General features: G+C 47.2%; 2 protein-coding genes across 5 annotated transcripts in view; one reads left to right on the forward strand and one right to left on the reverse strand.

Moving 5' to 3' along the window:
• TTLL11 (tubulin tyrosine ligase like 11) overlaps positions 1-4,028 on the reverse strand; it is a 54,107-nt gene extending 50,079 nt beyond the window's left edge. For 3 of the 4 annotated variants that reach the window (XM_075111747.1, XM_075111745.1, XM_075111746.1), the window contains exon 1: positions 3,578-4,028. In XM_075111747.1, coding sequence (XP_074967848.1) covers positions 3,578-3,925 — 348 coding nt within the window. In that variant the 5' untranslated portion in view covers positions 3,926-4,028. The remainder of the gene's footprint in view (positions 1-3,577) is intronic. The other variant, XM_075111744.1, reaches the window with a different exon arrangement.
• Positions 4,029-13,120: 9,092 nt separating this feature from the next.
• Positions 13,121-27,976, forward strand: part of LOC142065599 (carboxyl-terminal PDZ ligand of neuronal nitric oxide synthase protein-like) — a 39,073-nt gene continuing 24,217 nt past the window's right edge. The window contains exons 1-2 of the mRNA XM_075111877.1: positions 13,121-13,421; positions 17,344-17,415. Of these exons, the coding sequence (XP_074967978.1) occupies positions 13,317-13,421; positions 17,344-17,415 (177 nt within the window). The 5' untranslated portion in view covers positions 13,121-13,316. The remainder of the gene's footprint in view (positions 13,422-17,343; positions 17,416-27,976) is intronic.

Raw genomic sequence — 27,976 nt, forward strand, 5'->3', positions numbered from 1 at the left:
ATTCTGCAATGCTTTTTAAAAGGTCCACCCTGTGTGTTACCCCCAGACAGGGCTGTCATGGCTGATAATTTAATTTCCTCAAAATTCCCACAGCTGAAAAAAAAGGAGGGTGTTTTTTTGTCTTTCTCTTCTGATAACAGACTCTCAATAGGCAAATTGCTCTGCTCTCTCTCGAACTCTTTCACCTCTTCCTCATGTATCAGTGCCACAGGATAAACTGTGCACCAACATTATCCATGTTTAGAGCGGTTTTTGTTAGTTTGTTTGGGGTTTTTTTGTCTTACAGTGGCATTTACCATATGTTAAATCACTAAAATCAACTACTACCATGTGGACAACTCTGTAATCACACAGTGCATTATGTCTTACTTCTACAAACCATCCGGGAGCACATTGCCATAATAGATTATTACCCTGACTTGCTGGAAGAGCTTTGTTTCAGTAACTACAGCAAGGAGATTTCAGAAGTACAACTTAAACCAAAAACCAAACCTAAAGCCTGTATGACACTGCAATAACGCTATCCATTAGATAAAGTTACCAATAAAGCCTAATATAGTGTCTCCTGTCCAACAAAATATTCAAGCGAACACATCCAGCAGCAAACGGAGAAGAACAGAAACAAAACAAAAGCAGCAATGGGAAAAAAAAACCAAACATAAAAGTAGTAGTGAGGGAAAAGGAGGATCAAATATACTAAATCAAAGCCCAAGGTGCAATCACCTTCAAAAGTAGTATACACGGGATGACAATAGAATACCAGCCCCTGAAACATCATTATTTAAAATATATGTATTTCATTACTACTTCCATGGTCTTTTTCCCATTGTTTTTATGGATCCTACGAGAAACAACATACGTGTTCCCTCTGCTGGTCCTGCTGTAACAGTGGAACTATTTCCAAGGCTCTTCGGCCATCAGTGCTGGTTGTTTGAACAGATACTGTAGTGCTATTTTTCTAAACACTTGGAAGGAAGAGCTTTCAGAATTACATGCAACTTTAATAAAATAATTTCCCTTGGATTTCTCTTCTCAATGTTGTTTATTTTTCTCTTCAAATCTAGCCAAGATCTTGTCTACTGATTCCCTGTGTCTACTGAAGTCTGCTAGCTTGAAATCAACAGTTTGTCTTGCTCCCATCCTAGAAGACTCTCACTTTCTTATTCACCCCAATGTAAAAAGTACTAGTTAAGTCTCATAGCTAATATTGGTTCCCCTTTCATTAACTCCACCTTTGGGGGGGGGGGGGGGGGGGGGGGGGGCGGACACCAAACCCAAAAACACCTGATCTGACACACATACATTGATAAGAGAAAATACTTTAACGGAAGATAATGTTACATTCATACATATTAACATCTTTATTATAATATAATTTGAAAAATTTAGGGAAATACATTACAGTGACTTGCTTACAAGGAATTCATTACTAGCCACTAGATGGTACGGTCAAATTGCACAAAATTCCATATTTGGTCTCCTCTTTATTAAGAGTATGAAGTGGCTAGAAGGGGAAGCAACAGACAAAATGGAAAATATTGACAAAACTAATGGATAGAGGAGAAAGGTGATTGAGGGAGACAGTAAACAAAGAAAGATAAAGCAAAGCCAAAAGCAATTGCTGCTGTGGGAGAGCAGGAAGGAGAACGCTGATGCGGCAGTGCAGATATTGAAGAGAGAAATAAGAGCATGTGAAACAAGCCAATTTGCAGGCCAGAACAGCAAGCGTGGAGAATCCAGGGGATAAGATATGCGAAACAGTAAAAGCTCAGGAAACAGAAAAGGCAAAATGAACGAATAAGTATGGCTCATTACCAACATACTCTGTGAGGCTAACTTAAATCAGTAATTCAGAAACACTCACTGGAATGGCACCGGGACTCCGAACATAAAACAGCCATAAGAGCCAAGAAATAAAGTGTGAAGTCCCCCTTGCTCTGTATGTCACCGAGCAAAACACAGAGCAAGGCTGCTGACAGACACTCCACAGGTGCAGAGGGGTAAAAAAGTAAGCGTAAGAGGTGTTAATTTCACACCCCTGGTATTTCATTACTATTTTGCCCTAGGAGCAGGAGTTGAGAACTGGAGATTTTGTGCAATGAGATTTTTTAATTCTCCCACTGGATTTAAATAAAAAATATCTTGAAATAAAGTTTTATGAGGACTTTATTATGAGAATGAGAAGGCATCACTCTTCCTGGCAACAAGCATATATATCTTCATGATATTAGGCATTTAGGACGTTATGAATAAACACAGGTAATATTTACTGCCACTCAATCCTCCAGAAAATAAATTTGTGGTGTTTAACTCTGAGGTTAGGAACAACACAGAATATACTTTCCTCTCCAAGTCTGTAAAAATTTGTTAAATAAAAAGCATCAGGTGCACAAATATATTAGTGTCTTGTGAGCGGGTACCCCAAAGACAGCTTTGTGAACCGTGGCAGGTGCCATAGACCACGCTGCAGCACCTCAGCTCCGCACACAGAGAAACAGTTCATCCTCAGGTTTTATCCTTCAACTTTATGGCCCCTCCAGCTTCCCTCTTCCAACTGGATTATACAAGTACTCTTTTTCTTACAGAAGTTCCTCGAAAATCTCCTAGACGCCATCTCAACTTCTATAAAGTAATTTATAAAGTTATTACAGAACGAAAAATCTTTACAATTCGAGAACAATTTAACATCTATAATAAGATACATATTAGAAATCTCCTCAGGATTTAAATCCGGAGTTCCAAAGCATCAGTTTTGTGCCAGCTCCCATGTTGCCTTGACCCCAGGTCCAGAGAGAGGCCGACACTGAACTCCTCACAGAGCACAGAGAAAACATATGACTCAAGCTGTGAAGGGGGAAAAAAAAAACCCCAACATATCTTCTCTACATACAATAACTTAGAAGGCTAAAGCCTGTAACGCATGCTTTATCAGGTGGTCTAATATTATTTAATTCACACATAATGCTCTTTGACACGCCTTCAAGATAATCTGCGATGCAGAGGCTTTGCCGTCGGATCAGACGGCTGATCTACCAGGTCACACTTTTTTCTCTCCACTGTCATGAGCCTTATTTCACATACCCGTATGATGAGGGAAGGGTGAAAGAAATGCAAATTGACACAACACGCCAAACGTTTCTACACAGGGGTAGGTTTCTTTCTTGCCCTTTCCAGTGATCGGTTTAAACTTTGAAGCGTAATATCCGATTACCCCTATTTTGGCTTGCATAACTGGCGAGGGCAGTCTTCATCATGGATCAGATCAGCCTCCAGACTGCATATTCTCATTAGAAATAACCCCAGCGCCGAGACGACACCCGCCGGGATGGGCCCCCGGCTGCCGGAGCCTGCTGTGGCGCCGGTTCAGGGAGGCAGAAGGAGGAGGAGGAGGGAGAAAACGCTTTGCCAGAGGCAGACCTCAAGGCAAAGGAGGGGGGGCTTCCCCAGCACCGCCGGCGGAGCGAGGGGAAAGGCCGGAGCTGGGGCCGCCGCCGAGCCGGGGGCTGCCGGGGCCGGGAGGGGAAGGTGGCAGCGGGCAGAGCCCCAGGAGCCTCCCGGGGGCCGGGCGGGCGCTCACCTCCCTCCAGCGCAGCTGCCGCAGGCTGATCTTCAGCGCCTCCAGTGAGGTCTTGGCCTTGGAGCTGTCTACCGTGACGCGGGGTCGCCGGCCGGTGCGGCCCCCCTCCTCACCCCCGCGCCGGCCCGGGGCCCGCCGCCCCCTGTCCCGCACCGCCCGCCCTCCCGGGCCCTGCGGGCCGGCACCGCGGCGGCACCGCTCCCGGCCGGGCGGCGCCCCTTCCTCCGGCGGCGCCCCGGCGGGCTGGCGGGCCTGCGGCTCCTCCACGGGGAGGGCCGGGGACCCCGGGGGCTCCTCCGCCTCCCGGGCCGGGGCGCAGCGCTGCGGCGGGGCCCCGGCCGGCTCCATCCCGCGGCGCTGCCTCGGCCCGGCCGCCGCCGCCGCCCCCGCCCGTTGCCATGAGAGCGGAGCGGCGGACGGGCCCCGCCAGGGCCCAATCGCCGTCCGGCGGCGAGTCCCGCTCGCTCCGCCCCACCGGTAATGACGTACTGTAGCCGCCTCGGCCATTTTGGGAGCGGGCAGAGCCGCCGGCCTCTTCCGGGGAGGCCATTTCGTAACGGTGCGGGGCAGCGCGGCCATCTTGGAAGTGGGCGGCGGCGGCGGGCGGGAAATTGCTCCCGTGGGTGGTGGCCGCCCTGCCGCGGCAGTCACCGCCTCAGGCCGGCCCTGTGGATGTGGCCGGCTCTGGCAGCCGCTGCCTTTGCTACCGAAAACCCAGCCCAAGTGGCTTGGAAATTAAATCCATTCTTTACTGCGTGGTGGAGTGATTTTCACGTGAGGCGGGGGCTCCGAGACCCCGCCTCTCTGCCTCAGACCGACACCGCGGCTCAGCTCTTGAGTTTCCTCACGCTCGTCCAGTAATGACCAACTTGCTGTCCTGGACTAACGCCCACTGTGTGGTTTGATTAGTTTCTGTATTTTCTTGAATTGTTTTTAATCAAAAGTACCCTGGAAAGCTCATGCTGGGGCGTGCGGCTGGCAGAGCAGCACTGGGCCTCTCGCTCCGAGGCGGGAGCGTGGGGTGCGTTGACTGAAGGGCCGAAGATGTACTGGAAACGTCTCCTAAGACGTGTGTTTACATGGTCTGCTTAGTGTTGCAGAGTGTCAGCTGAATATCGTGCTGCTAGAGTCACTTCAGTCTCTGGATTTTAAACACAGAAATAGACTGAGTCAAACGCACAGCAAGAAAATAGGAAAACCATTTTTACAATGCCAGTAACGGAATAAATAGTCTTACCAGCAGTCCTATGAAACCCTCACGATATTAGGTAAGAGGCAGTGAAATTGAGAACCTGTGAGTGAGCCGGCCGTTGTCTGAACGGTAGCAAAAACAGCTCTGGGGAGTTCAGAAAGTGCAGGGCCGCAGCGGCAGCGCGGGCAGGCGGTGGCGCTGCACCCTGCCAAATACCGGCTGCGAGGGAAAAGGGCAAGAATCAGGATTCTGTGTGAAGGAGCCGTCACTGAAGTCGTCGTGCTCCTGATACGGAGCAGGACCGAAACAGGACATCAGAAAAAATCATTTAAATGAAAGGAAAATTTAAATAAATGCAGCAAAAAAGTTGGGACTTACAGTTATCTGCGAGTTAAAATAAAAAGGTTGAGTTGAGACTAAGCTCCTGAGTGTGGAACTCCTCAGAGCAGGAGGAGATATGAATCTTTCACCCGGCTAGATCAGGCTTTAGGAACATCTGGATTAATCTCTCATTCTCATGTCACATGCTCCCTGGTATTTTACAGGCACAAAGACAGGAGACACAACGTACCAGTAACTGCAGTTCCGTACGTTGGGACCCTTTTCCACACGTCAGCAGTAGTTTATTAAGAAAGTTTAATCACCAAGATACTGTCTTATTTCAACAGCAAACTAGAGCCTCGCTTGCAATCCTAACACTACCCATATTTTTTCAGTGCATCACCCATCTTCTGCCTTTACCTTTGCAGGCAACAAAGTAATTAAAGAATTAGTGTTGTGTCTTACAGTGTGAATTGACCAGGAAGGCTGAGGTCACGTAGTTTGTTATTGGTTGCTCTCAGGTTGCTATTAGACGATGTCTATTTTTTTAATAGCTGTGTCAATTCTTAATTAAAAACTTGGGAGCATTTCCCTGTGTCTGCAGGAGCTCAGAGGGGTCTGTAACTTCAGCAAGCTGATCTGTCCAGGTGGTGTCTCTTCCGTGTCCAGCACCGAAGGGCACATCCTGGTTGTCTCACCAACCACCACCAGATGATGGTGTCTGCCAACTGGAGTGTGATTTTAAATGATGACCTGACTCTGACTGTCTCTTATTTTACTGCCAGGCCCGTGGATGAACGTTTTTTAACATATATTAGAGATTTAGCCTCACCAATGTCAGCAGTGCTGAAGGAAAGCCAGGGAAATAGTTAAGATGGGCCAAAGCATTAAGAGGCTTTGGAGCATAGGAAATACCAAACAAAATTATGGCAAAGGAGAAATATATTTATATCTAATTATTATCTATCTGTATTTCTTACAGGCTAATAATGTACTAGTTGTTCCTCTACCAAAGAAACTGTAATACATCAGATACCTGGTTTGCTCTGTATTGTATGGATAAAACCTTCATTTCATGTTGAGATAAATAGAGATGGTCTGTAGTGTGCAGCATGAAGTCAGGCTGTACATGGTATTCAGGTACTGCAAGGTAGGGGAGTAAAGTATAGGTTGAGTAGTAATAAGGTAGCAAGGTAATGCAGGAGGAGAGTGTATCCTGCTGAATACTGCAAGCTGGATCTAGCAGCAGGAGAGAAAACACATGAAACTTCAGATCATCTGTCCCCTATGAAGAGAGGGGCAATTTAAAGTCACTGTGTACTCTTAAACACAAGCTTATTTCCTGAGACCCTTGCTCAGAAGGAGTTTATAAGAACAAATTGTTACTGTCTTGTGATAACAAGTGAACAAGAATGTGTATTCTGTCTAGACGAACTGTACATCTGTTAGACTGTGCTGGGAAAAATACCAATTTTTTTCTGACTCATCTGCCAGTGTCACAGCGGTGATGGTATTTCTAGGCAGGACAGAACAAAGTGTGCTCTCCCGCACAGGAGGGAGTTTGGCAGAGTATTGGCATACATGTAGAGTTATCGGCACAGTATCACATACCTTCAACAGAGATTTCATTTCAAACCTCACAGTATTTTGGCCTTGTTAGAGTCCCGATCTGACTCGTAATGTAATTTCCCTGTACTTTTATTAGTTACATTCAGATATCTAATGTAACAGAGGTGCTAGTCTAATTTTACGGGAATGGGAGTGGGAAAGGACACTGTTTGATTGTACGCTATTTTACTCATCTCTTAGGCCAACAACTTCACTTTCATTTACCCTAAATTGTAACTTACTGGGTCATTATACTATGACATGGTTAACCTGATGTTTGCATGTGCAAATACGTGCCTTCCCATGATGTGCATAGGTAACGGTCAGATCCAAGGATGAGTCTGCTGATAAAGCAGCTCTGTCGATGCCACCACTGATGGGTAACATACCGGAGTATCACTCCTGCAATCGGCCTGTCTCCCTGAACGGTGCTAGCAGGTACTCTCTGTGTATTTCCAAGAATATTCTCACTGAAAACCTAATTCTAAGAATTACACTTTCACAGCCAGTAAACTGAACAGCATGGGTTTCACATCGTGATAACGTGCTGATCCAAGCAATTCATACTGAGGGTGAACTGTACTGCCAACTCGTGGTATACAGAATTCATGAGTTAGACATGTGAACACACCAAGCTTATGAGTTTAATAAATAACATTTTTCTTAAATCATAAATTTGACTTCTAGTAACCTGGTTACTGAGTCTGGATCAAGATTTCTAGCTTTTATCTAGCATCGTAAGGACAATAAACGTACTCTTTTCCACATGTTTCATTTTTAAAGATAGCCAAGACAAGGAAAACATCAAATAGCATGTAATTTGCAATGAGAACATACAATCTTTTTAAATATCATATAAAAATGGCATCCTGCCAGGGGCAAAATAAGCATGATTTACAGAAATACTTTAATTTTCCATTTTTAAAATGAACACATTCCTCAAGCTATTATATATATATATATATAAAAAAGTTACTTATTAAAAACTATCATCCATGTGTGAAGTTCATAGCTCCTTTTGCGATGATGGTAGGTATCTTTTGTCAGTTGTAATTTCACAAATCAATAAGAAAGCAATGCTTTATAAAATGAAAAGTCAGAAGAAAACATATTTAGTAAATAGACTTCTCTTGGAAAATCTCAGTGGTGGTGTTATGCTTAAGACTGGATTTAAATCTGTGTACATAAATTTGTGCCTCCAATGTTTATGTTAGACCACTGAAGATTTGTGGTTGACCTACATATGCAAACAAAACATTTGCTGCATACTTGGGGTGGGGGGATTTGCATGATAGAAGATGATGAAAATATGCATAATTGTGGGTGACATTTTTCATTCCCGAGCCCTGCTGCACAGAACTTTGGAACTGGCCATGCATGAAAGAGGCTTGCCTGGTCATGCTGCTACGCCGAACCTTCAAGACATGAAGCTTCTGTTTCTTCATGAGCAACGCAAATCTGGTGTAATCATCTAACCAAGCAGACCCTGTGCTCGCAGAGGACGTGTATGACACTGAGGGGGCTGGAACAATGACAGTTCCACATGTCACGTCTGAGGTTGTATCATGGGGCACCTTCAGAGACTCAGAGATTCTGCTTACAAGTTTTCTCAGTTTTATTCGAATTCCCAACACAACAGAGGGTAACATCACACAGTTTCAATCAACAGTACCTAATTTATCTATTCTTGCCTCCATATTTCAGCACCCAGCAGCATTTATAGGGAATGGCTGGTGCCCCCAGGCTTATGTGGTTAAACAAAGATTTTAGTTTATCACCTGGTGATCATGAGTGATAGAGTGTTATCTGATGTAAAGCAAACAAGAGGAACTGCAGGTCAAAACACATTTCTAAACTACTTCATCCATCTTTATTTTGCTAATTTACCTATACAGAAAAGTTCAGATTTGGCAATGGTTGGAGTTTCTGATTTGTCCCCATTTTTTCTCTTAAACTGACGCTCGAGATCAATTCATTTAAATGAAGGTTGGGCAGTTACATAGCAGGGAATATAAACCTTTACCTCCCTTTGCTTCCAGACCTTTTTTCACTAGGGGAGAGCGCAGCTTCCTAGAACAACAGAAGGAAAACCATATACATAACCCTCTGACCTTGCAGTAGCTTTGTGTGACATTTCATGGTTGTGGAGAACGCCTGACATGCTTTTTGCCTTAAGTCTGCGTCTTAACTTTTGATCGCTGACTGTCTTAGGATATCAAGAAAAGCCAACAGATTTTGCTGTGCAGTAATACTGCTTAATGTTGCTTCCCTGAGTAAAGAAAGCAATTGTAAGGGAAGTAGAATGTGTCTGAAATTTTGGAAATCCAGCTGCAATACACAGTTTTTTGCCTCTGCTAGCAGAGCACGTTATTCCCATAATGTGCTGTCCTCCCCTTCCCCCACATCAGCCCATCCTGCTCTGTAGGACAGAAGCTGGTTGTTAGTGTTATGCATAAAGCCAACTCCCAAACTCTTAAATGACTATTATATATAACTGAGATGAAATCCAAAGTCACTGAAATTAGTGAAAGGTTTTATTGCGTTGATGCGCACCCCAGATGATTTGCCTGTATTCATCTTTCTGTCCCATAAAGCCATGAGTAAGTCAGTTAAGTCCCTTTGGTCTTAACTGATGAAAACTTCACGGCAGTAACTGCTGTTTCTTAGTCACTATGAATTGGGCATGCTTTGCTTCATTCTGCCGCTTTATTCAATGTATACAGAAAAATCCTGCTTTCAAGCAAATACACATCTTCTGAAGAACGGCAAGTGAACTCAGCTGCTAAATCTCAAAGGGATGTCCACGGGCACGCTGCAAGTCTGCTAGCAGGACAGTACACAGGAGACCTTGCTCTAAAGATTGCATCAGCACAAATGAGTATTAATCATGTTGATAAAGTTGCGTGACAAAACCAGATCTGCCAAGCATGCACAGATCTCTCGGATCTTACAAGCTGATATGGAAGTGATTTCCTGTAACAGAGATTTTGTCTGCCATTACTGGACGTCTGTCTGGTTGTTCTTGCTATATCACATCTTATTTATCATTTAAAATCTTTGCAGTTCTGCTGTGCAGAAATAAGTGCTTAAAATGGTTAACAGAAGGGAGGAAAATTCCTTGGCATCAAGACCAGGTCTCCTCTGGAAAGCACACGGTGCCTCTGCAACTCCTTTATCTGAGTTGTGAAGGTGGGTTTGGAAGGAACCTGACAGGATCCAACGGGAGCAACAGCGACCTTCCCAGCAAACCAACTAACAAAACGAAAGAGCACCCTGCATGTAGCACCCACTACCTGATGAGCACCACATTCAAGGTCTCTTCAAACAACTCAGCTATATGGGAAGAGGGATTGCCTTGCAGAGTAAATGTTGATGCAGAAGAAATGTGCATCCATGTGAGAGAAAGAGAAGGAAAGAAATCTTGGTAGCCTGCGCCTGAAAAAGAAAGCCGATATAAACCTGTTCTCTGCAAAACCACTTGAAGCTATGTGCCAAGAAGCTGTCTTTGGTGCTTCACTCCTACTGTGTTCAGAGAAATGGGACTCTGTGTGTGTGCTTTGCACATCAAAGGAATAACGAGCTCAGTACCTCCATCTGATGCAAACACCCACTATGAAGTTTGGCTAACTGTTCGCACCGAGAAGGGGTAATGCCAGTAGGGATTTGTTTATACTAAATCCGTGACGATGTGCTGTGTAACTGTTTAATTCTACATATTTGCCCAGTTTTATTATCCAGAAGAAAAGGCATACAGCTTTCTTACTTGCAATGGAGTCAATGAATCTTCTTTGCCCAACAAACAAAGTAGAAAGTTAAGAGCTTTTTAAGTTTAGCAGCCTTCTAACTCAATTCTCAAACACAGATCCAAACCATTAACCTTGGAAGAGCTAAGCCCTACGAAAAGTTCACGGAAGTTAATGAACATGAAATATTAAACACCTCCATTCAATTGTGATCTAACGCAGTCTGGCACTGCAAGCTTTATTAAATCACAGTCGCCTTATTTTTCTCAGGATTCCCACGAGATGTTTCTTTCCCCCTACCCAAAGGATTTTATAATCTGCGGGATACTGGAGAGCACCAGAACAGAAATAAAAATACCATTCTTTGTTATTTCATCCTGCCCTGTCTATCAGATTTTTAAAAAGTAACTATCCCAAGCGAAGCCCATACGCTCCCACTTCTATAGGAATGCTCTTGTGGCAATAGGAGGGTAATGAGGACGAACTTCCAGCGGCTCAGCACCATGGCAGGTTCGTGCATGCCTCAGTTAAAATGCAGTATTACAGAATCAATGTGGAGACTCACCAGCAGTGGCTGCGTTAGGTTTTTTTCCCTTACTAGTTGAGCTTTGCTGGCGTTAGCATCAAAGGAAGCACAGGCACAGGCTGACTGGGTGGCATCTCCTCCGCTGTGGGCTTAGGAGAACCTGAGGCCTGAACCTTGCTCAATCACTCCGAGGACATTTGCACACAAAAAACTAGGTTATTCATTCAGGTCAACAGATACTTTTTAAATCAAGATTTGTACAAGATAAGAAAAGTACCATGAAGTGTTCTAAGTACACACCAGGCAACAGCGTAAAGACCACATTAAAAAATCACCAACAAACAACTAAACTGATGACTCCGCAGGTGAGATGTGTATCTGGAGTAGCATGTTGGACAGAAACCAATTTAGGTATTTACATACCTGAAACAAACCATGTTGAGTTACACTGTATAAAAGAGGGACTAGCACAAACATGTGAATATTTAAATGAGAGGGTAATGCAACGTTATAACTTGGAAGGAAAAAAAAAAAAAGCAGCCTGTCTGGAAACAGAATAACTTAGCAAAGACAGGAGGCTGACCGCAGAACCCATCCCAGCACAGGTGCCAGAATGAGCTGCTAATACCACAGAGTACTTGAACATGTAGGGTCACAGTCAGTGAAACAATATTAATTCTTTGGGCTTTTTCTCTCATAATTTTAAGTTTCTGGATTTTTGACTCTTGCCCATCTCCCACTGACTTACAATTACTTAGAGATACCAAGAAACTCAGGTTTATGCTCCCAAGATGGAGATGGGGAGCCGTGCGCTGTCCACCTGTGGCCAAAATTTTCTCTCTTGCTAATGTGAAAGCCACATAAAAAAAGGTGGCGTCCAACAATGTTCAGGCATCCAACAGGGGAGTTATTTGTATGACAAAAATTATAACTGGTCACTCAAAAATTAATTCTGGGGAACCCAGATGAGGTCAGTTGGAGCACATATAAGCCTCTGCCCCTTGGATTCTACACAATTCACATTTCTGATCGTTCCTGTAAATGGCAAAGAGCGCGGCTGTACTAACAGTAAGAAGACAAGCCTTGGGTCTTGCCATGACAGCGGTGCACATGCCTCTGCACCCATCCCTTATCCACGCCGGTGCCTGTTGAGAGCTCGGGCACGTCGGGCATCCCAGAGCGGCATCCACGAGCGCTCACCTGGCACCGGCGGTGCCTCACCACCGAGACGGAGCTGGAAGGAGAGAACACCATGAGTGCACAGGTACAGCAGCAGCATCACTCCTGACAGTACATTGAGTCCGTCAGCGGACACCAACTGTGCGACAGGCTTCTGACAGCGGGCACGTACCACCGGAGCTGTAAGTCACGCTGACACTGGACATACAAAACAGTGTTAGCCTACTGTTCCTGTGCAGCAGCTGCAGTGCGATCCTAGATCATTGTGTGCACTGTCTTTTTAGAATTTCTAACACAGGAAACAGAGCAGGTGCTGCTGACATGATACAGCGTGACTTGCACTACCCAAAAAAGCAAACAATTCGATTAAAGAGAGACTCCGTCCGTAACCCCGGTTGTTGGGAGCACAGCGCTGCAGCTCATGGCCAAGACGCCACCACCTACTCCAAGGCATGCTCAGGACGCTTCCTCGCTATACATTTACAGCTGGGAGCTGGGGTTTTGTGCCTTCGGAGGTTACAACATGGTGCTGTTCTTCTGCATTAGAAAGGCACCAGGATAGCCCCAGAAAGACAAAACCTCCATAAGCCAAACTTCAACTCGATGCTTGTTTACTGTCGAGCCTACAGAGAAGACACTGCAAGGTGAAACCTCCCTTCCAGATTCACCGAGCTCTGCTTCTTCCAGAGGGCCCAGGCCAGCTCTTCCCGGCTGCCCAGGCCAACGCTGAAACCGGGATTAGCAGAGCCAAGGCACCGCAAGGCCCGGAGCGGCGGCTGCCCTCCAGCAGCGCCGTGCGGCCGAGCTAAGGCCGGTCGCTTCGGGAAACCTCCGCGCCGCTACAGCCGAGCAGGGCCCCGTTACGGCGGCGCTTCCCCCCGGAGCCACCGGGCCGCGGGTCCCGGCGGGGCCGGCCGAGGCGGGGCGGCCGCGGGCAGGGCGGGCTCCCGCCGCATCACATGAGGGAACTTCGGGCCAATGGCGCCGCGGCGGGGGCCGGGGCCCCGCTCGCACCCGCGGACGCTCATTCAAAACGCGGCCGGGCTCGGACGCCGGCAGCCCCCCGACCCCCCTCCCCCCTCCACCGGCCGCGGGGCTCCGCGGGGCCGGGAGCTGCCGGCGGGGATGCCCGGCGGGGCCGCGGCCTGAGGCGGCCGCCCGCCCGCCGCCATGCCGGTGAAGAACCGGTACAACCTGGTGGACGATGGCTGCGATTCTCGCGTCCCGCTGCACAACGAAGAGGCCTTCCAGCACGGCATCCACTTCCAGGCCAAGGTGAGCTCCCTCCCCGCGGCTCCCCCAGCCCCGGGCGGCGGCGAGGCCCTGGGTCGGGGGTCTCGGCAGGTCCCCCCTCGCCCCTTCCCGGCGGCTCCTGGGGGGGGCTTCGGCAGAGGTCGAGCCCCCGCCCCGGGCCGGTTCCCCCCGCAGCGCTGAGCCCCGTGTGCCCCTGCCTGTTGCAGACCGACCCCGGGCGCAGGGTCCCCGCGGGCCGGGGGTCCCGGGCCGGCCCGTTGCCACCGGTGAGGCATGTGCTGGCCACGGGGCCGGTGGCACCGGGGGCTCGAGGCCGGGGCTGGCCGTGCCCCCTCCAGTCCTGCCCGTGGTGTATTTCCTCAGCTCTGCAAGTGCCCCGAGCCCGTGCAACTGTGTGCCAGGTCTAAGGAAGTCTAAAGGAAACACCAGTAAATTAGGAAACCCTTACGCTTAGTTATCACGATCAAACAGGTTCTTGCTCTTTTCCTAGCGGTTTTTTTTTCAGCTGTTGAATCCCTAGAAGCCACCTTGTGCGCTTCATTTGAGAACGGATCTGCAAAGACCCCTCCTGCCAGCGCAGTGGGTGCTGCCTGTGCCCCGTGCACGTCCTTGCTTGATCCGGTGCCTGTCCTGTCCCCCATCGGGCAGGACCCCGTTCCTGCCGCGGTGAGCTGACAGCTCCCGATTCCCCTGGAAACCAGCAGACTGCTGCATGCTGCCTAAAACCACATTACTGCCTTGTTCCATCTGACTTGTTCCCTGCATGAAAAGCTGGTCAGGCAAGGTCTTCATTTAAATGCATGCAGTCTTCAGCTATCAGAAGGAAATACTGATATTGTCAAAAATTTTGTATTGATCATGAAGAACAGCCTGGCAGCGCAGCATCACTCTCAGAAAGTGACTCCATTGGAATTGACATTCTGTAGACAGCGCAGGGAATGGGTTTATAATTCAGCTGACAAGAAGAATTGCATTTTGCTGGAACAACTCTAGGGTTCCCTTCCCCTCTTTGCAGGTGGCCTAATACAGATTAGAAATGGAATTCACGCCTGCTGTCTCCTGAGCTGGAAAGAAAAGGCATATATATTAAAATAAAGCTTTGAAATGCGGATTTTGTGCATTTTGGTTTTCCTGCTAGAAGAGCTGTAAGATTTAAGCAGGATGTAGGATGGATCTGAATAGATAGTCACATTTTAAAAATATTTCTCTTCCTTAGGGGAGAAAACCAATCTTTGATTTCCTTTTTTAAATTAACATTTACACTATGCCACAGATTATGCTGAGGAGAAGAAAAATCCTGATTTTGATTTTTTTAAAAGATGTGAAGCAACTGTACCTTTAACTGAGTGCAATGGACTTCTTCAGATTGACAGCTTCAGGCATCCAGAGCTATTCAGAGAGTGGATAACATGCGGTTAAGATGTGTGGGTCTGAGGTGGGGTTTGCATTACCTTAGTAACGTGCTTGCTCATTTCTGCTCTAAAGTCTGTCTCTCCCAGTTAGGACGCTCATTGTGGGCACATCAGTCAGCTGCAACTCTGACAATGACAGGGCTGTTACTGGCTGCCAGGTGTCTCACACCAGGCAATCTTACTGACCACATTTAGTCTTTAATCTCCACATACCAAACTGTCTTACTTGCCCTCTAATCTTCAGGGACAAACTTCAGGAGGTCAGTACTGGGAGCTGCTTGTGGAAAGGTGGCTGTTTGTGTAGAGCTTCATGAGCTGGCAGGCCTCTGCACGAGTACCCAAACTCTGCAGCACAGCCAAAGCAGGGAATCTGGGAGAAGCTTTTCTGGCTCAGCAGTCACCACCTCTCCTGCTGCCCCCACCTATTAATTTCTTTGGTAGCATGGCCTGTTCCCCACTGCAGCTCTGTCGCCTGCAGACAAAAGGCCAGCCAGCTGTGCTGAATTGATCTGGATTACCTGTGACTGTGCTGACAGCCACTGCGGAGCAGGGAAGGAGGTGTCTGCAAACCAGAGACCACAGATCTGGAGCGATACAAATCCACCCACACCACCAGGGCAGAGGGAAGCCCTGGCTCTGTGGCTTCTTTCCCTGCTGCCCTCAAGATCTTGTGGTCTGAGCTGTTTGACTGTCCTGTAGTTTACCAAAGGCTACAGCTGAACTTACTGCTATTAAAAATGCTATTTTGCAAAGGCTATTTTACAGAAGCATCGGGAGAGCCAGATGACCTTTCAGATTGCTTGCGGTGTTTATGTCAAGGCAGACGAAAGAGCCGTAAATACCGAGCCAAGAGAACTCATCTCTGAAAACCCTATTAAGTAGAAGCTTTTCAAACTAAAAACCCATTGCAAGCTGCAAGCATAACAGCAGAGCAATAAAACCAGAGCTATGTTAGTAACAGTGATGGCTATGAGGCTGCTATGGGGGAAGTATTTTGGCTCTGTGATATGTATGTATCACCTGAATGTTTGCAGGGGTCTCCTGACTAGCTGCCAGGGAACAACTTCTAATAAAACTCACAACTTGAAACCACACAATCAGACACGATTCATGAACCAAACACTCTTGAAAGGGGAACTAAGCTTTGTAAACTGCCACCTGCTAACCTGCCTGCGACAGCTGCGTGGTCACAGGAGCCCACCAGCGCCGAGCCCAGCACCCTGCCCTTGGCTGTGGGAGCCACAGGACCGCACCCAGCACCAGCCCGTGCTGGCAGGACGCTGGCATTTCTCATCAGGCTGCTCACCCTTTCACTCAGATGGCATTCTTCTTGCTCTCATCAACGTGCCCTTGCCATGCAAGTCTTTCCTCAGAGCTGTGAGCCATGCCGCTTTACAACATTAATGGCCTTTTACTCCAAACATGTGGTGACTGTCCAGGACACTGGGTATTTTCCTCATTCCCAAGGCTGAGCTGGCAGCTTTATGCCTCCCCCGCATGGCAGCAGCGCGGGCAGCACTCCTCCTGTGCCTCTGTGCCATGTGTGCTTTCACAGGTACCACCATGCTGCAACAGCAGGTGCACAACCAGAGCCTGCTTTGGCACACAAGCGTTACAACCCAGCGTAAGGGGAGAGTACAGGCGCCACAGGGAACTGCACACAGGAGGGAAAAACATCAGCAGCAGGAAGCTGTCTGCCTGCAGGTCTTCCCTGACAACCCACGTAGCATCAGCCGCATACTGACACTGCGTGCAAGAGAACGGGCAACCCACTTGCAGAGAGCTGTGCGTGTGTTGAAGTGGTAGAGGCGGTGGTGCTGAGAACCCGCCATCTGCCCGCGTCTCAGCCCCTGAGTAAGGGACACTGCAGCCCTGCAAGGATGATGCTTGCACTTAAATGCAGGCACCCAATGCCAAGGGCAGCCGCTATCTCAGATCAGCCAGGCACCTTGTTTAGGAGTGCACCTCTCATAAGCATAGTAAAAAAAACTAGCTGGTATAGGACACAGATAGGAGCGAGTTTACCAGGATTCTGCAGACAGCTGAGCTGGTCCAACCGAGCAGTGACAATGGTGTCCAGAGGGAGGATAGGCCAGGCTGAAAAGTTAGGCCAGAATCATGAGCCTTTTCTAGGAAGGCCAGTGGCTGCACATCCTGGCAACTTTCCAACTCATGTCCTTTTAGTTATGAGTCTTTTAAAAGCAGGTGTAGCGAGGAATGACAAAGGATGGACAGTCCCATTTGCAGACCTGCAGGATCACAACTTGATTAGCAACAGACACTGCTCTGCAAAGCCCGGGTAAAGACGCATCCAGAATCGGAATGAGGTCAGAGGCTCACACCCAGCATTAGAAATCCATGAACTTCTACCTGACTTTGATATTATCCACAGCAGACATTCCTATCATGCCCTGGGTCAAGAGTCTAACTAAGCAGGGACTAAATTAATGAGAGATGTGTTTTGTTTTGAAGAAGCCTTTACCATTAACTTGTACATTACTTTACAGACATCTCACTGTTCTGTCTTTCAGTACATCGGTAGCTTGGACGTACCCAGGCCCAACAGTCGCGTGGAGATTGTGGCAGCCATGAGAAGGATTCGGGTAAGTTCAAAAGAGCTGAAGCCCACATGGAATAGGAGGTGACATTCACTGGAGCGACTTGGTAGCAGTGTGCTGTTATGCATTCCCCTGCTCCTTCCTACCTGGAGCTCAAATCTCAGCACAGTCAGGATTGTAACAAGCTTCCCCAGAAATTCCCAAGGCATATTAGGATAGACCCATCCCTGCTCTTTGCAAAAGAATCAGTTAGCAAAACTCAAACATAAAACCCTAGTCTCTGCTGAGCAGGTATGGGGATTCGCCTTGACCCCAAGAGATTTATTTAGCCTGTCTGGGTTTTTGTGTGTGTGAAAAATAAGATATACACAATCTGCTCCACAACAATATTCAAATTCATTGTCAGCTCCAATATATTATGTTATTATACACTGAAATATCAGTGGCCTGGCAGATGTTATGGCTGTAAATCCCATCAGACTAGGCTTTGTGGATTCTGCTGCTCATGGAATAATTTGCTGCTTTCCCCCATCCTCCAATACAGTTTTACAGTTCCTGTTTCTCATCATCAAGTCTGCGCTCTTCCTCCTCTAGCCCTTTATACTTCAGGATAGCCTGTGAATGGCCACCAGGTTTAGCTATGGTTAGCAGGGTGGCTAGCTTACATCTGCTCACGTATCACCAGTTCAAGTGTATCTACCTCAAAAGGCAGTGCAGCTGTTGTGCCTGGCTGAAGTTTTTCAGGGGTCTTAATTCTGAGGCTGTTCATGTGTCTCACATCAGCTGAAGCAGGTTTGAGAATCTTCCATTTAAAGCTTTGAAGGGATTATCCTATTCCCTGCCCCCTCCCCACCCCCCACAGTGTTTAACTATCTAATTTTCATTTAGAATAGCACTTTTTAAACTTAGCCTGTGACTGGCTGGGGAGCTGATGTATTCATCTCCAGCCAAGCTCAGAAATGACATTCCCCTGCCTTCGCCTGCTCAGACTATTAGCACAGCTCTTGCTCAGAACACAGTGCAGCAGCAATCTAAATTGCCTGGTTATTTATGGAACAGGTGAACATCTATAGGAAGCAAAGGCAATAGGTGAGGACTACCAGGGCAGTTTAGATGCTGGCGTAATTATTGGTAATTTTTTATCTGAATCAATATTTAGCATCAGATTTGACACTGCACTTCTGCTGATCTTTGACTGGATAACACCCTCGCAAGAAAAAGCAGGCAGTGTTTTAATATTGGGTTTTGGAAAGTATTGAATTGTTTTCACACCTGCTATTGCCACGATGGTATCTTGGTCTTGGCAGTGCAACAGCATGCTTGAGTGCTGCGTGAAGCATATAAGAAACCACTCTGCCTTCATGGACACCATCGGTTAATCTTATCACACAATATTTTTAAAGTAGGCATCCTGTATTCTATACTGGGTTTTTAATCTTGGAAGCCCTTTCCAAAAAGGGAGGGCTTCCCTTTTCATGTGCGTATTGTACAGCAGGATCTTATTCAGACACTTCCTGGCTGCTGAGCGGAAGATGCTCCTCTATTGAAGATAGTTAATTGGCACCAATCCTTAATTAGAGCATAAAGAATGAACTGGGAGGTCTTTGAAGAGAATTCTAGTGCACAGAGTACACAACCTAGGAACTGAGGGAAGATGGGGGTTATTTATGTAGCGTTCATTTGCATGCAGGGGCCTTGTCTATACTAGAGGTTTTTTTCCCATGGACTCAGCAGCACCAGTTGCAACTAGGAGGAAACACTGGAAGAAGCTATTGGTGGAAACTAGTATTTTGCTACCATCTTATTGTGAGTGGTAGTGCCTGTTTGCACTGCAAGAGCAAGAAAGGTCCTGCAGCCCTGCCAAGCGCTGGCAGGGGCACATTGTGCTGAAGCTTTCATCTTTTGTGCACTCCAGTGTTCCACTGGAATTCTCTACTAGAGCGGAAGAAAAAAGTCACATAGTACAAGCCCTAGCACAACATTTCCTATGCTGCTCTCTGTGCCCTGCGACACGGGAGGAGGCAGCGTCGGCCGTCACTAGAGCAGTCGGTGACGGAGCCAGCTGAGCACGGGGGCAGCCCAAAGCACAGGCAGGCTGTTACTCATTGCTTCTGCCACTCCAGAAGGGGACCAGGGAGGAGGATGAGGAATCACAGCCCTGTGTTTTTCCAGGCTCCAACGGAGCTGGTTACTCTAGTTGTTCATTAGTAAATTGATACAAGCTCTGAAACTGCCTTCCTACTACTGTGTCTGATTCTGGTCTCCAGTCTGTGATTTAAAAGTGTTTGCCCCAGGGGAAAAAAACTTGAGCTGCCTAGCACTCACAGTTGTCCTTAGAGTGTGGGGAGAGAGAGGGTGGTAAGAGAAGCAGCAACTCCAGTTGCTAAGTCTACCCCTTGGCATCCTACTGTCTTGTGTTTTGTCCTGGGCGCTTTTGCCAGTGGCATATGAATTACACCAAGGAACCTGGGAGGAGTTCAGTGGTATTCTCCACACATTAGCGCAGCAGCCTGCTTGCAGAGCACACAGGCTATGGGGACATTACTCCCAGGGAGCCTCAAATTACATGTTTTAGCATTAGTCTGTTGAAATCACGACCTGCTCTTTGGCAGTAGGTATTTAAGATGCACTCTCATAGTAAAGCTTAAATCCATATTCCTGACTGAATGGATGCTTGTAGAATTGCTAGCACTACTCCATTAGTCAGACATTAGATTCCCATTTCATAACAGATTGGAAAGCCTTGTCTCATCATGTTCTATGCTTCCACTGGAGGTAATGCAAATGCAATAGGTAGGACAGGGAAGCTGCTGTTCTTAGCTTCCCATTATGCAGAGCCAGACAACTTTAAGTTTGCTAATCCTCCCAGTGGATTATTAGCTGCATACAGCTGCCATGTTATTATATGATCATCAGAGTTCAAACTAATCCCTTTACCTCCTTTTGCCCTGGCAGGGGAGATGATGAAATTAGTTTGCTACTTGAATACACTGTGCTCTGACAGGCACGTCAGGTTGCTCTTTATGAGAGTCCAATTCATTGCGCAGCTCCAAGCACCCAAGTGCAGGCAGGCGTTCCTCCATCTCCCAGGAGAAGTGGCATGCCACATCTGCTATCTGCTGCTGCCCGAGGCCATCCAGGTCCAGCTCTCTGGGAGCACCCACTCAAGCTCCTGCGTTCAGTCAGCGTTCTGGTGGAGCTGGCTTTCTGCTGAAGTGGATTCATCTGCAAATATTTGAGCCCTCTCAGCACTCTAGGGAGCTTATGTACAAGACAAGATTTTTCTTCCTGCAAAAGTCGAGTGGCAGCTAATGTGAAGAATGTGAAAGTCCTTCTCAAGGGCCCAAGTAGCTCCCTGATTCAGCAGGGTCACCCTTTCCCTAGACACACTACTCCTGGTTGCCTGTTAGCAAACAGCGAAATAGCCGCGTTCTCCCCTTAGCCAGGTGAAGGCTGTCACTGAAGTTGAGAGGAAAGATGTGGAGCCCACACAACACTGAAACAGTACCAGGAAGGCTTTGCTAAAGATGCTTATGGCTACAAGCCTAGGGGTAAGGATGAGTTTTGTGAAACACAAAACATTTCCTTGAAGCTCCTGAGAGCTTGCTTGGGAAAAATCTTGCCTTGGGAGACCTGGGAGTGGATGGCTTTATGTGAAGGGTTAACACCACAACATGTCCCGCATCCATTCCACAGAGCTAACGCTGACCAGAGGAGAAACAGTCAGCTGTTACCTTCCTCGAGCAATGCTACCCTCAGTCCAGCACTTCACAGCCAGTCAGGCAGCCCTAGTGAAATGCTGCTATTTTGAGTGGCGAGTTGTACAGGGACATGGTAGGAGTAAGCGTCAAAGCCTGTCATCCCCACAGACAGCCTGCTGCCAGCAATTCCCCAAGTCATTCCATTTAATTACCTTTAAGGCACAGAATCAGTTTCCCTGGAATTTGCACTTAAGATTCTACGAAGCCTAGAAATTTCAGGCCTTGGAAGGTCTAGCTTGGACCTAAGCAGGTATTAATACTCAGAAAGGAGCCAGATGTTGGATTATTTAATAATTTCATAAGGGAACAGCCAACGGGTGCTGTGCCCATCCAAGCACCAGGATGAACAAACAGGAGGCAGGCAGCCACACTAATGTGTTTCTTCTCTTACCTCCACATTTCTTAGGCTTAATTTAATTGAGAAGTCTTTTTCCTCAGAGGCTAGTGTGCCAGAGAAGCAGAAACATTTATAAATCTTGACATGGGATACATCAGAAATGCCTGATTTCTCCTTGGCATGAGAACTGGGTTCTCACTTCAGCCTTCCTCTTTTTCTGATCATCCTTGCTGCATCCATGTGCTTAAGCAGAGCCTCAATGATCTGCAATTTCTCCACACGGTATTCTAGTGAGGAAGTACAATCTAGCCACACTCTAAATCACATTGACTGCCAAATATCAAACGGTAGTGTTCAAGTGTGACATGACATCAGCTTAAATCAGGGTGAGAAAAAGTTACAAGCCTACAGTGCAACCTTGTGAAGCAGAGGCAGTGGGGACAGCCACACAGAACCCGCCTCTCCTGCACCTCAGTAGCTCCCAGTCCGATAGCTACGCTGGCTTCATACGGCAGCTTACACTTAAAGCCGTGCCAGGCTGTAAATTGCAATGGTCAGGAGCAAATATGGATGTCATTTATCTGCTCTTGCTGCAGAAGGAAAGGAACCAGGTGGTCAGCTGGCAGAGGGCAAGGTGACTGCCTTCAGCCAGCCCAGTTTAATTTATCACTGTGTGGCAGACTTCAGAGGCAGCGATGTTTCATCGCCTTGCTCATGAGATTCTTTAATAACACAGTTCCTTCAGTTTTCTCAGGCAGAATGCCTTCTTAATGCAGAAGAGAAGTTCACCAAGATAACCGCTGCATAGATTCCTCCGATATATGCTGCCTATAAGCCCTTCCTGAGTTATTATGCTTGGAGCTAAGTTTTGCTGCCAGCTTCGTGTTAATCTGAGCTGAAGTTGTGATCAGTACTAAAAAAAGACAGAAGCTGAACTCCCAGCTGCTGGGTTTCTTGGTTAGTCTTTGCAGCCTCTCCCACTGTAATGAAGTTATTTGGTCTGCTGCAGCTGAAGCACAGACTCAAATGTGGAAGCACAAACTGTTGGAGCACTTGCCCTGGTATAGACCTCTGTAGCTGCCTGCCAGGATCTATTGTTGTTGGATGGGAGTTTGTTCTGCTGCAGTTCCTGGAGGGCTTTTCCTTTCAGCCTCTTTGGAAGAGCATCCAAATGCTCACTTAATGGCAGCCATGGGCTGTGAAACAAAACAGTCCTAGCATCTTAAAATAGTTCAGCAGTCTTCAGACTGCTGGCGTGGACCTTTCTTTAGTTCTCAGAATACCACGCACCTTCCTTTCATTTACAGGAAGGTGCAGGAAGAACAGATGGCAGTTCTTACATGGTTAGAGTGTAAAACACAAGCATCACATGTGTCTGCTCCAAACTGCTAGCACACCCTGAGCCAGTTAGGGACAGTGGTGGTGGAGAAATGCTCCCTGCACGTTGTTTACCAAGTCCCATTTACTAGATGCTTTACAGACAGCAGACCTGGACCATGTCAGTTCACCCAAGGCCTTTAAATAAACATTGTCATCACATAGTGACATTCACTAGATCGCGTGAGGAACGGTACTGTAGATGATAGTCCCGTGCTGCGGTCATGGGTCCAATCAACATTTATACTGGCAAGCAGACAGGCAGACAGCAAACCTTATGGGAGGATGAGAAGAGGACTTCAGAGAGACAAGCTTTCCCAAGCCTGCACATTTCTCTTCCTCCTTCTCCCCCGTACCAAAAGGTCAATGTTTTTACACCAAAGTATGCTCCAAGAGAGCAACTTTTTCTAGGATACCTTCCCTGCTTCTTTAGAGAACCATGCAAGGGTTGCTTACACTGATATATGTTAAACTGAGCCTGTGGCCTCCGAAGAGAACAGTGGTTTTAGGTATCCAAACCAAGAATACCTGAGCATGTATGAACTTGCTCTGATAACTTTGCAGAAAGTCTGGTGTCAGTTTTGGCTCTTCCCCAAAGCACAGGCCTAAGAAAGGCTCATACAGCTTCACACAGGCAGTACACGATCAGACTATAGTTGGTTCTCCTCAGCACAGCCTACAAGTCTACCACAAAAAAACCCAAGGAACTTGCACTAGTGACTTGGAAGGAGATTTACAGGTGAACATGGATGGCTTTGTGTCCTCTGTTTCTTTCTGTACTTCTGTCTCCCTGTCCAGCAGCCCACATACCTTTGCTTGCAGCCGCACCTGCCATCTGCTTTATTTAGGGAGGATACCAGTCAACACAACAAGCTACAAGCGCAGAGAAGAACAGTCTCTCAGACAAGCAGGCTAAGAAAGCAGAGACTGGCACGAGGGCATCAAGAGCAGAGGGAGTGATTTGGCTCAAGGCATAGGGCCCTCTTCTTCCCCAGGCACCTGGTTCCCCGAGCAGGGCTGTCCCCCATTACCCGACCCACCTGCAGGACTGCTCAGCTACAGGCACTACAGCCCCAGAAACACCAGTTAACTCCCAGGGTCCCATCCATGACAGGCATCTGAGGCAGTTTAAGGTTTCTACCTTAAGATTAAGCTAATTGGTTTTACCTTTCCAGGCCCTGGCAAAATACAGCAAGTGTTTTCAGAATTGTAATTAAGTGTTAATTGCAGCTAAGTTTAGCCCTAATGCCTCATTAGTTTGTTTTCCTCTATTTGTTGCAGCTATAGCAGAGTCTCCTGTACAGGGATGGGGATCAGGCTAAGCTTCCCAGGAGGCAGACTGGTCCTGCAGCGTGCTGCAAGAGTCCTACCTGAGCTGTGCCAGGAAGCCTCTTACCTCCTCCTACCCAAGCAGAAGGGATCTGGGTGTGGAGACAGGGGCCCTTGGACCCAAACGCCCTAATTACTACCTAGGCAGCAGCTCCGCAGGGGTCTCTGGTGTGCCCAGACACACACATTGTCCCCTTTTCATGATACAATGGATTTTACATCTCTTCCTATTACTCCTTTTTGGAGCCTTCACTGCCCCAACTCCCTTCGCAGGTTCTTTGCCCTCTCCCATGCCAGAGGACTAGTTAGTGGGTTTAACAAAGGCAGGCAGTACTGAACCTACTACTGTTGAGTGCCCTGCTCTACTGAAAAGCATTTTACTGTTCCACACTGCAAACAACACCTGAATTTAGTTCTCACAATCTGTTGGTCTTCAAGAAGAGAACAGACCTGATAGAATAGCCCTGGGGAGAAGCCACCTTACATTAGGAGATGACAGCCCTGTTATGGGTCTTACCTTTCTGCAGCTCAGGCGCTGCCAGAGTGCTGAGGAAGGAGGCAAGCCCTCTGGCAGAAGATCTGGCAAGAATCCATTTCTCCAGGCAAAATGAGCAGCCGCAGCTTGAGACTGCAAGGCCTCTTCTTGCAACTGGCAGAGCTGCAGCCTCCCAGCCATTACTCCTTAGCCCCCTCCCACCTCATCTCCAGGAAAAGCTTCCTACCTTACCGCTGAGTTTTATAGCCTCTCCCCTTTCCCAGTAAGCCCTGATTAGCTAAAACACCAGGTGGGACTATATCTCCCAGAGGTCCCTTGCCATGAAGGCCTAAGGAAGGGAGAAGGCTGCAGTAGCAAGATTGGGGGATGCAGGTGTAGCTCCTCACACCTCTCTACATGTGTTTGTCCAGTCTATGGTCACTTTGGCAGGCTCATGTGTGTTTCATGCATATGCTGCTTTACTAGCCTTACAGAAAACTTAATTTTCACATACTGAAGAAATGGCTTTAAAAACATGGAAGCTGCTTTTCTAGAAGAATCGAGTCTGCCACCTCAGACTAATCCAAGCTTGTTTTATTCAGTTTCTGCTCTTTGTATTATCATAATGCAAAGGGAAGAAGCCCTTAATGAGATGTTTTTGCAGTGGCGTCATGCACAGCGTTTCTAGGCAGCATTGTGTGGCTATGGTGGAGAACTGACTACGCTCTGCTTGTATGGCTTGAGTGGGAGGAGAGGAATAAACACCTTGGAGATTACACGAGAATCCAGCCTTCTGCTCACTTCTTGGGGATGTCTCACCGTGCCACAGAGCCACCCCACTGATCTATAATCTCTTACAGGTCTCCACCCTGCTCATCTCCAACCCTAAATCACCTCTGGACTTCTTGCCAGAGCATAATGATTAGTTATCTTCTGCCACTTAACTTCTAAGCTGAAATGAGTGGTGACTGCTGTAGCTGTGAATACAGGCCACTGTAACAGAAGACAACTCAGAGCTGTCAGTATTTCAGTAGCCACATGCTATGACCTAGTTTTTGAAAAGTGACTGGTGATTATAGATGCTTCAGGTCTCAGACCCTGTTCAGAGAGCACGCTACATACGACTGATAACAGATGGATGGAGGGATCAGTCAGTGAAATGTGGCATCTCTAAGCAACAGTGTCCTTTTAATGCCTTCTTCAGAGTGCTGCAAACTGGATGGCTTCTCCAACAAGGGGGTGGAACTAGTGAGGTATATTAGTATTGTTTTGCATAAGGCATGATGGACTGGACTTTAGTTGAAGGCTAATAAAAGCAGCAGTTAAACAGATAAAAGCTAAATTAAAAGTTAGTACTAAATAGAACAAGACAGAGCTTTTTGTCTGATGCTAAATCTTGGCAATGAGGCAGGTACCTTTTAATTGTAAAATAAAGTGGCTTTAACAGTATTATTATATTACTGAAGCATTTGATTTCACTAGCTAAAATATCAGCATATGAGATCTCTGCAAAGCTTTTATCGAGTTTGAAATAAAGTAGCTTTTTCAACAATTATGTTACTGGTTGTAGAGTGTTACAGAGATTAAATATAATGGCTTTCAAATTACATTCTGGTGTAGAACAATCAGCCACAACTCAAAGCTGCTTCTTTATTGGTGTCTGAAAATATGTAATTGAGATGGAAACCAGAGTGGTAGCGGGCACATTGGATTAGCTCATTAACGAGGAGGTGCCTTAATCTGCGTGACAGCTGCACGGGCAAGGGCACAGGGGCTGGGGTCGCGACGGCGTGGAGTGCCTCTGCTACGCCGGTGGAGCAGAGACCCTCCTTATGCAGCTAATGCAAGCGTACGCAGTGATTTCCATCAGAGCAGGCTGACATGTTTCAGGAGCAGGAACAAACCAGAATGGTCCATGAAAATACAAACACTTAAACCTGCCCCATGGGTGAAGTTGTTTACATTGCTGGTGGGGGGAGGGAAATCAGCTTGTAGCTGTGGTGTAACCTCATGCTTTGACCTCACCCTTTCCAGTTTGTAGGTTAAGAGTGCCTGCACTGGACACAGGAGGAAGGCTAGACCTAGTGCCACAACAGTGGGTACCTTTGTAGATGCTTTCTTGATTCCTGTCTAGTGCAAGGGCCGTTTGTACATTATGGATTGGTGTTCTGAGGAGAGGGGACCCTGAGGGACCATGACCACAAAGCAAAATTCTGCCTAGTAAAATGAGATTTGCTAACAATAGCTTGGTTGTATGCTTGCGTTCTTCGTTCTGCTTTTGCTCCGTACTAAATGAGGCCTGAAGGCAAACAGAATCAGTGCTACTTAACATAATACTTTGACAAGCTACTTCATGTTTTGGCCAAATAACTCTATGATAAATGTACAGAATAAAAAACTTGAATGGGTCCCTGGAGGGAAGGATACTTTGATGAGGGAGCAGGGATTTTTCAAATGCATTACAGAATGTTTTTCTTTCTTTCCTGCAGCAGTGATTAGACATTCTCTAAATGGCCTTTCCCTGGGCCAGATGGGTTATTTGGACTAATTGGCAACCGCCTGACTGTTTTCAGGACACCTGAGTCACTTCTCCCTTCCTCCATCCTTCTGTCACTCTGCTGCCGCAGAGACACTGCCGCGCAGTAGATCTGCTGGAGGGGAGGATGTGGCCCTTAGCATTGCAGAGGGCATCACAGGCCAGGGCCCCAAATCACCCTGCTGCCTGCACAGCCAGGTCCAGCATACCCCCAGAAATCCCACTAAACCCTCTGAGCTCTGGCGTTTTCCTTCTAAAAACAAATTATTTTTGTCACAGGAAGAAGAGCAGTGGGACATGTTAAGACTAGATGCAGTGTGATAGAGGGCTAGACTTTTACAGCTGGCTCCAGAAGGGTGTAAGGCACACAGTTACTCTTCAGGCACATAGGTCCTTTGGTAGAAATGGCCCAAACACCGGTGTGCCAGCAATACCTGCTACCTCACCTAGTGCCCTGTACCTACCACAGAGCCATATGCGGTTCACGAAGCACTAAGGTTCAGTGATCCCAAGCCATCATGGACCAGTTCAGTCCTGCTGCAGCCTGTGCTACTGCCATTAATGATTACAGGGCCTAAAATTCCAGCCCAGCCACATTTTCTTATTTTCATGTTGTTGCCCCCCCAGGGCAATGCTGGTCTCCTGCTTGTCTTGCTTCCTTGCATCTAAGCCCAGGGCAGGAAAAGCTGGGTGCAGGGAACACTGGTTAATCACTGACCTGTACAGGAACAGCGCAGGATGCATTAATGTCCACAGCTTCACACCTAGCTGCTGACACTGCTAGCCCAGGG

This window comes from Phalacrocorax aristotelis, chromosome 17 (assembly GCF_949628215.1).
Source record: "Phalacrocorax aristotelis chromosome 17, bGulAri2.1, whole genome shotgun sequence".
In the NCBI taxonomy this organism is placed as follows: Eukaryota; Metazoa; Chordata; class Aves; order Suliformes; family Phalacrocoracidae; genus Phalacrocorax; species Phalacrocorax aristotelis.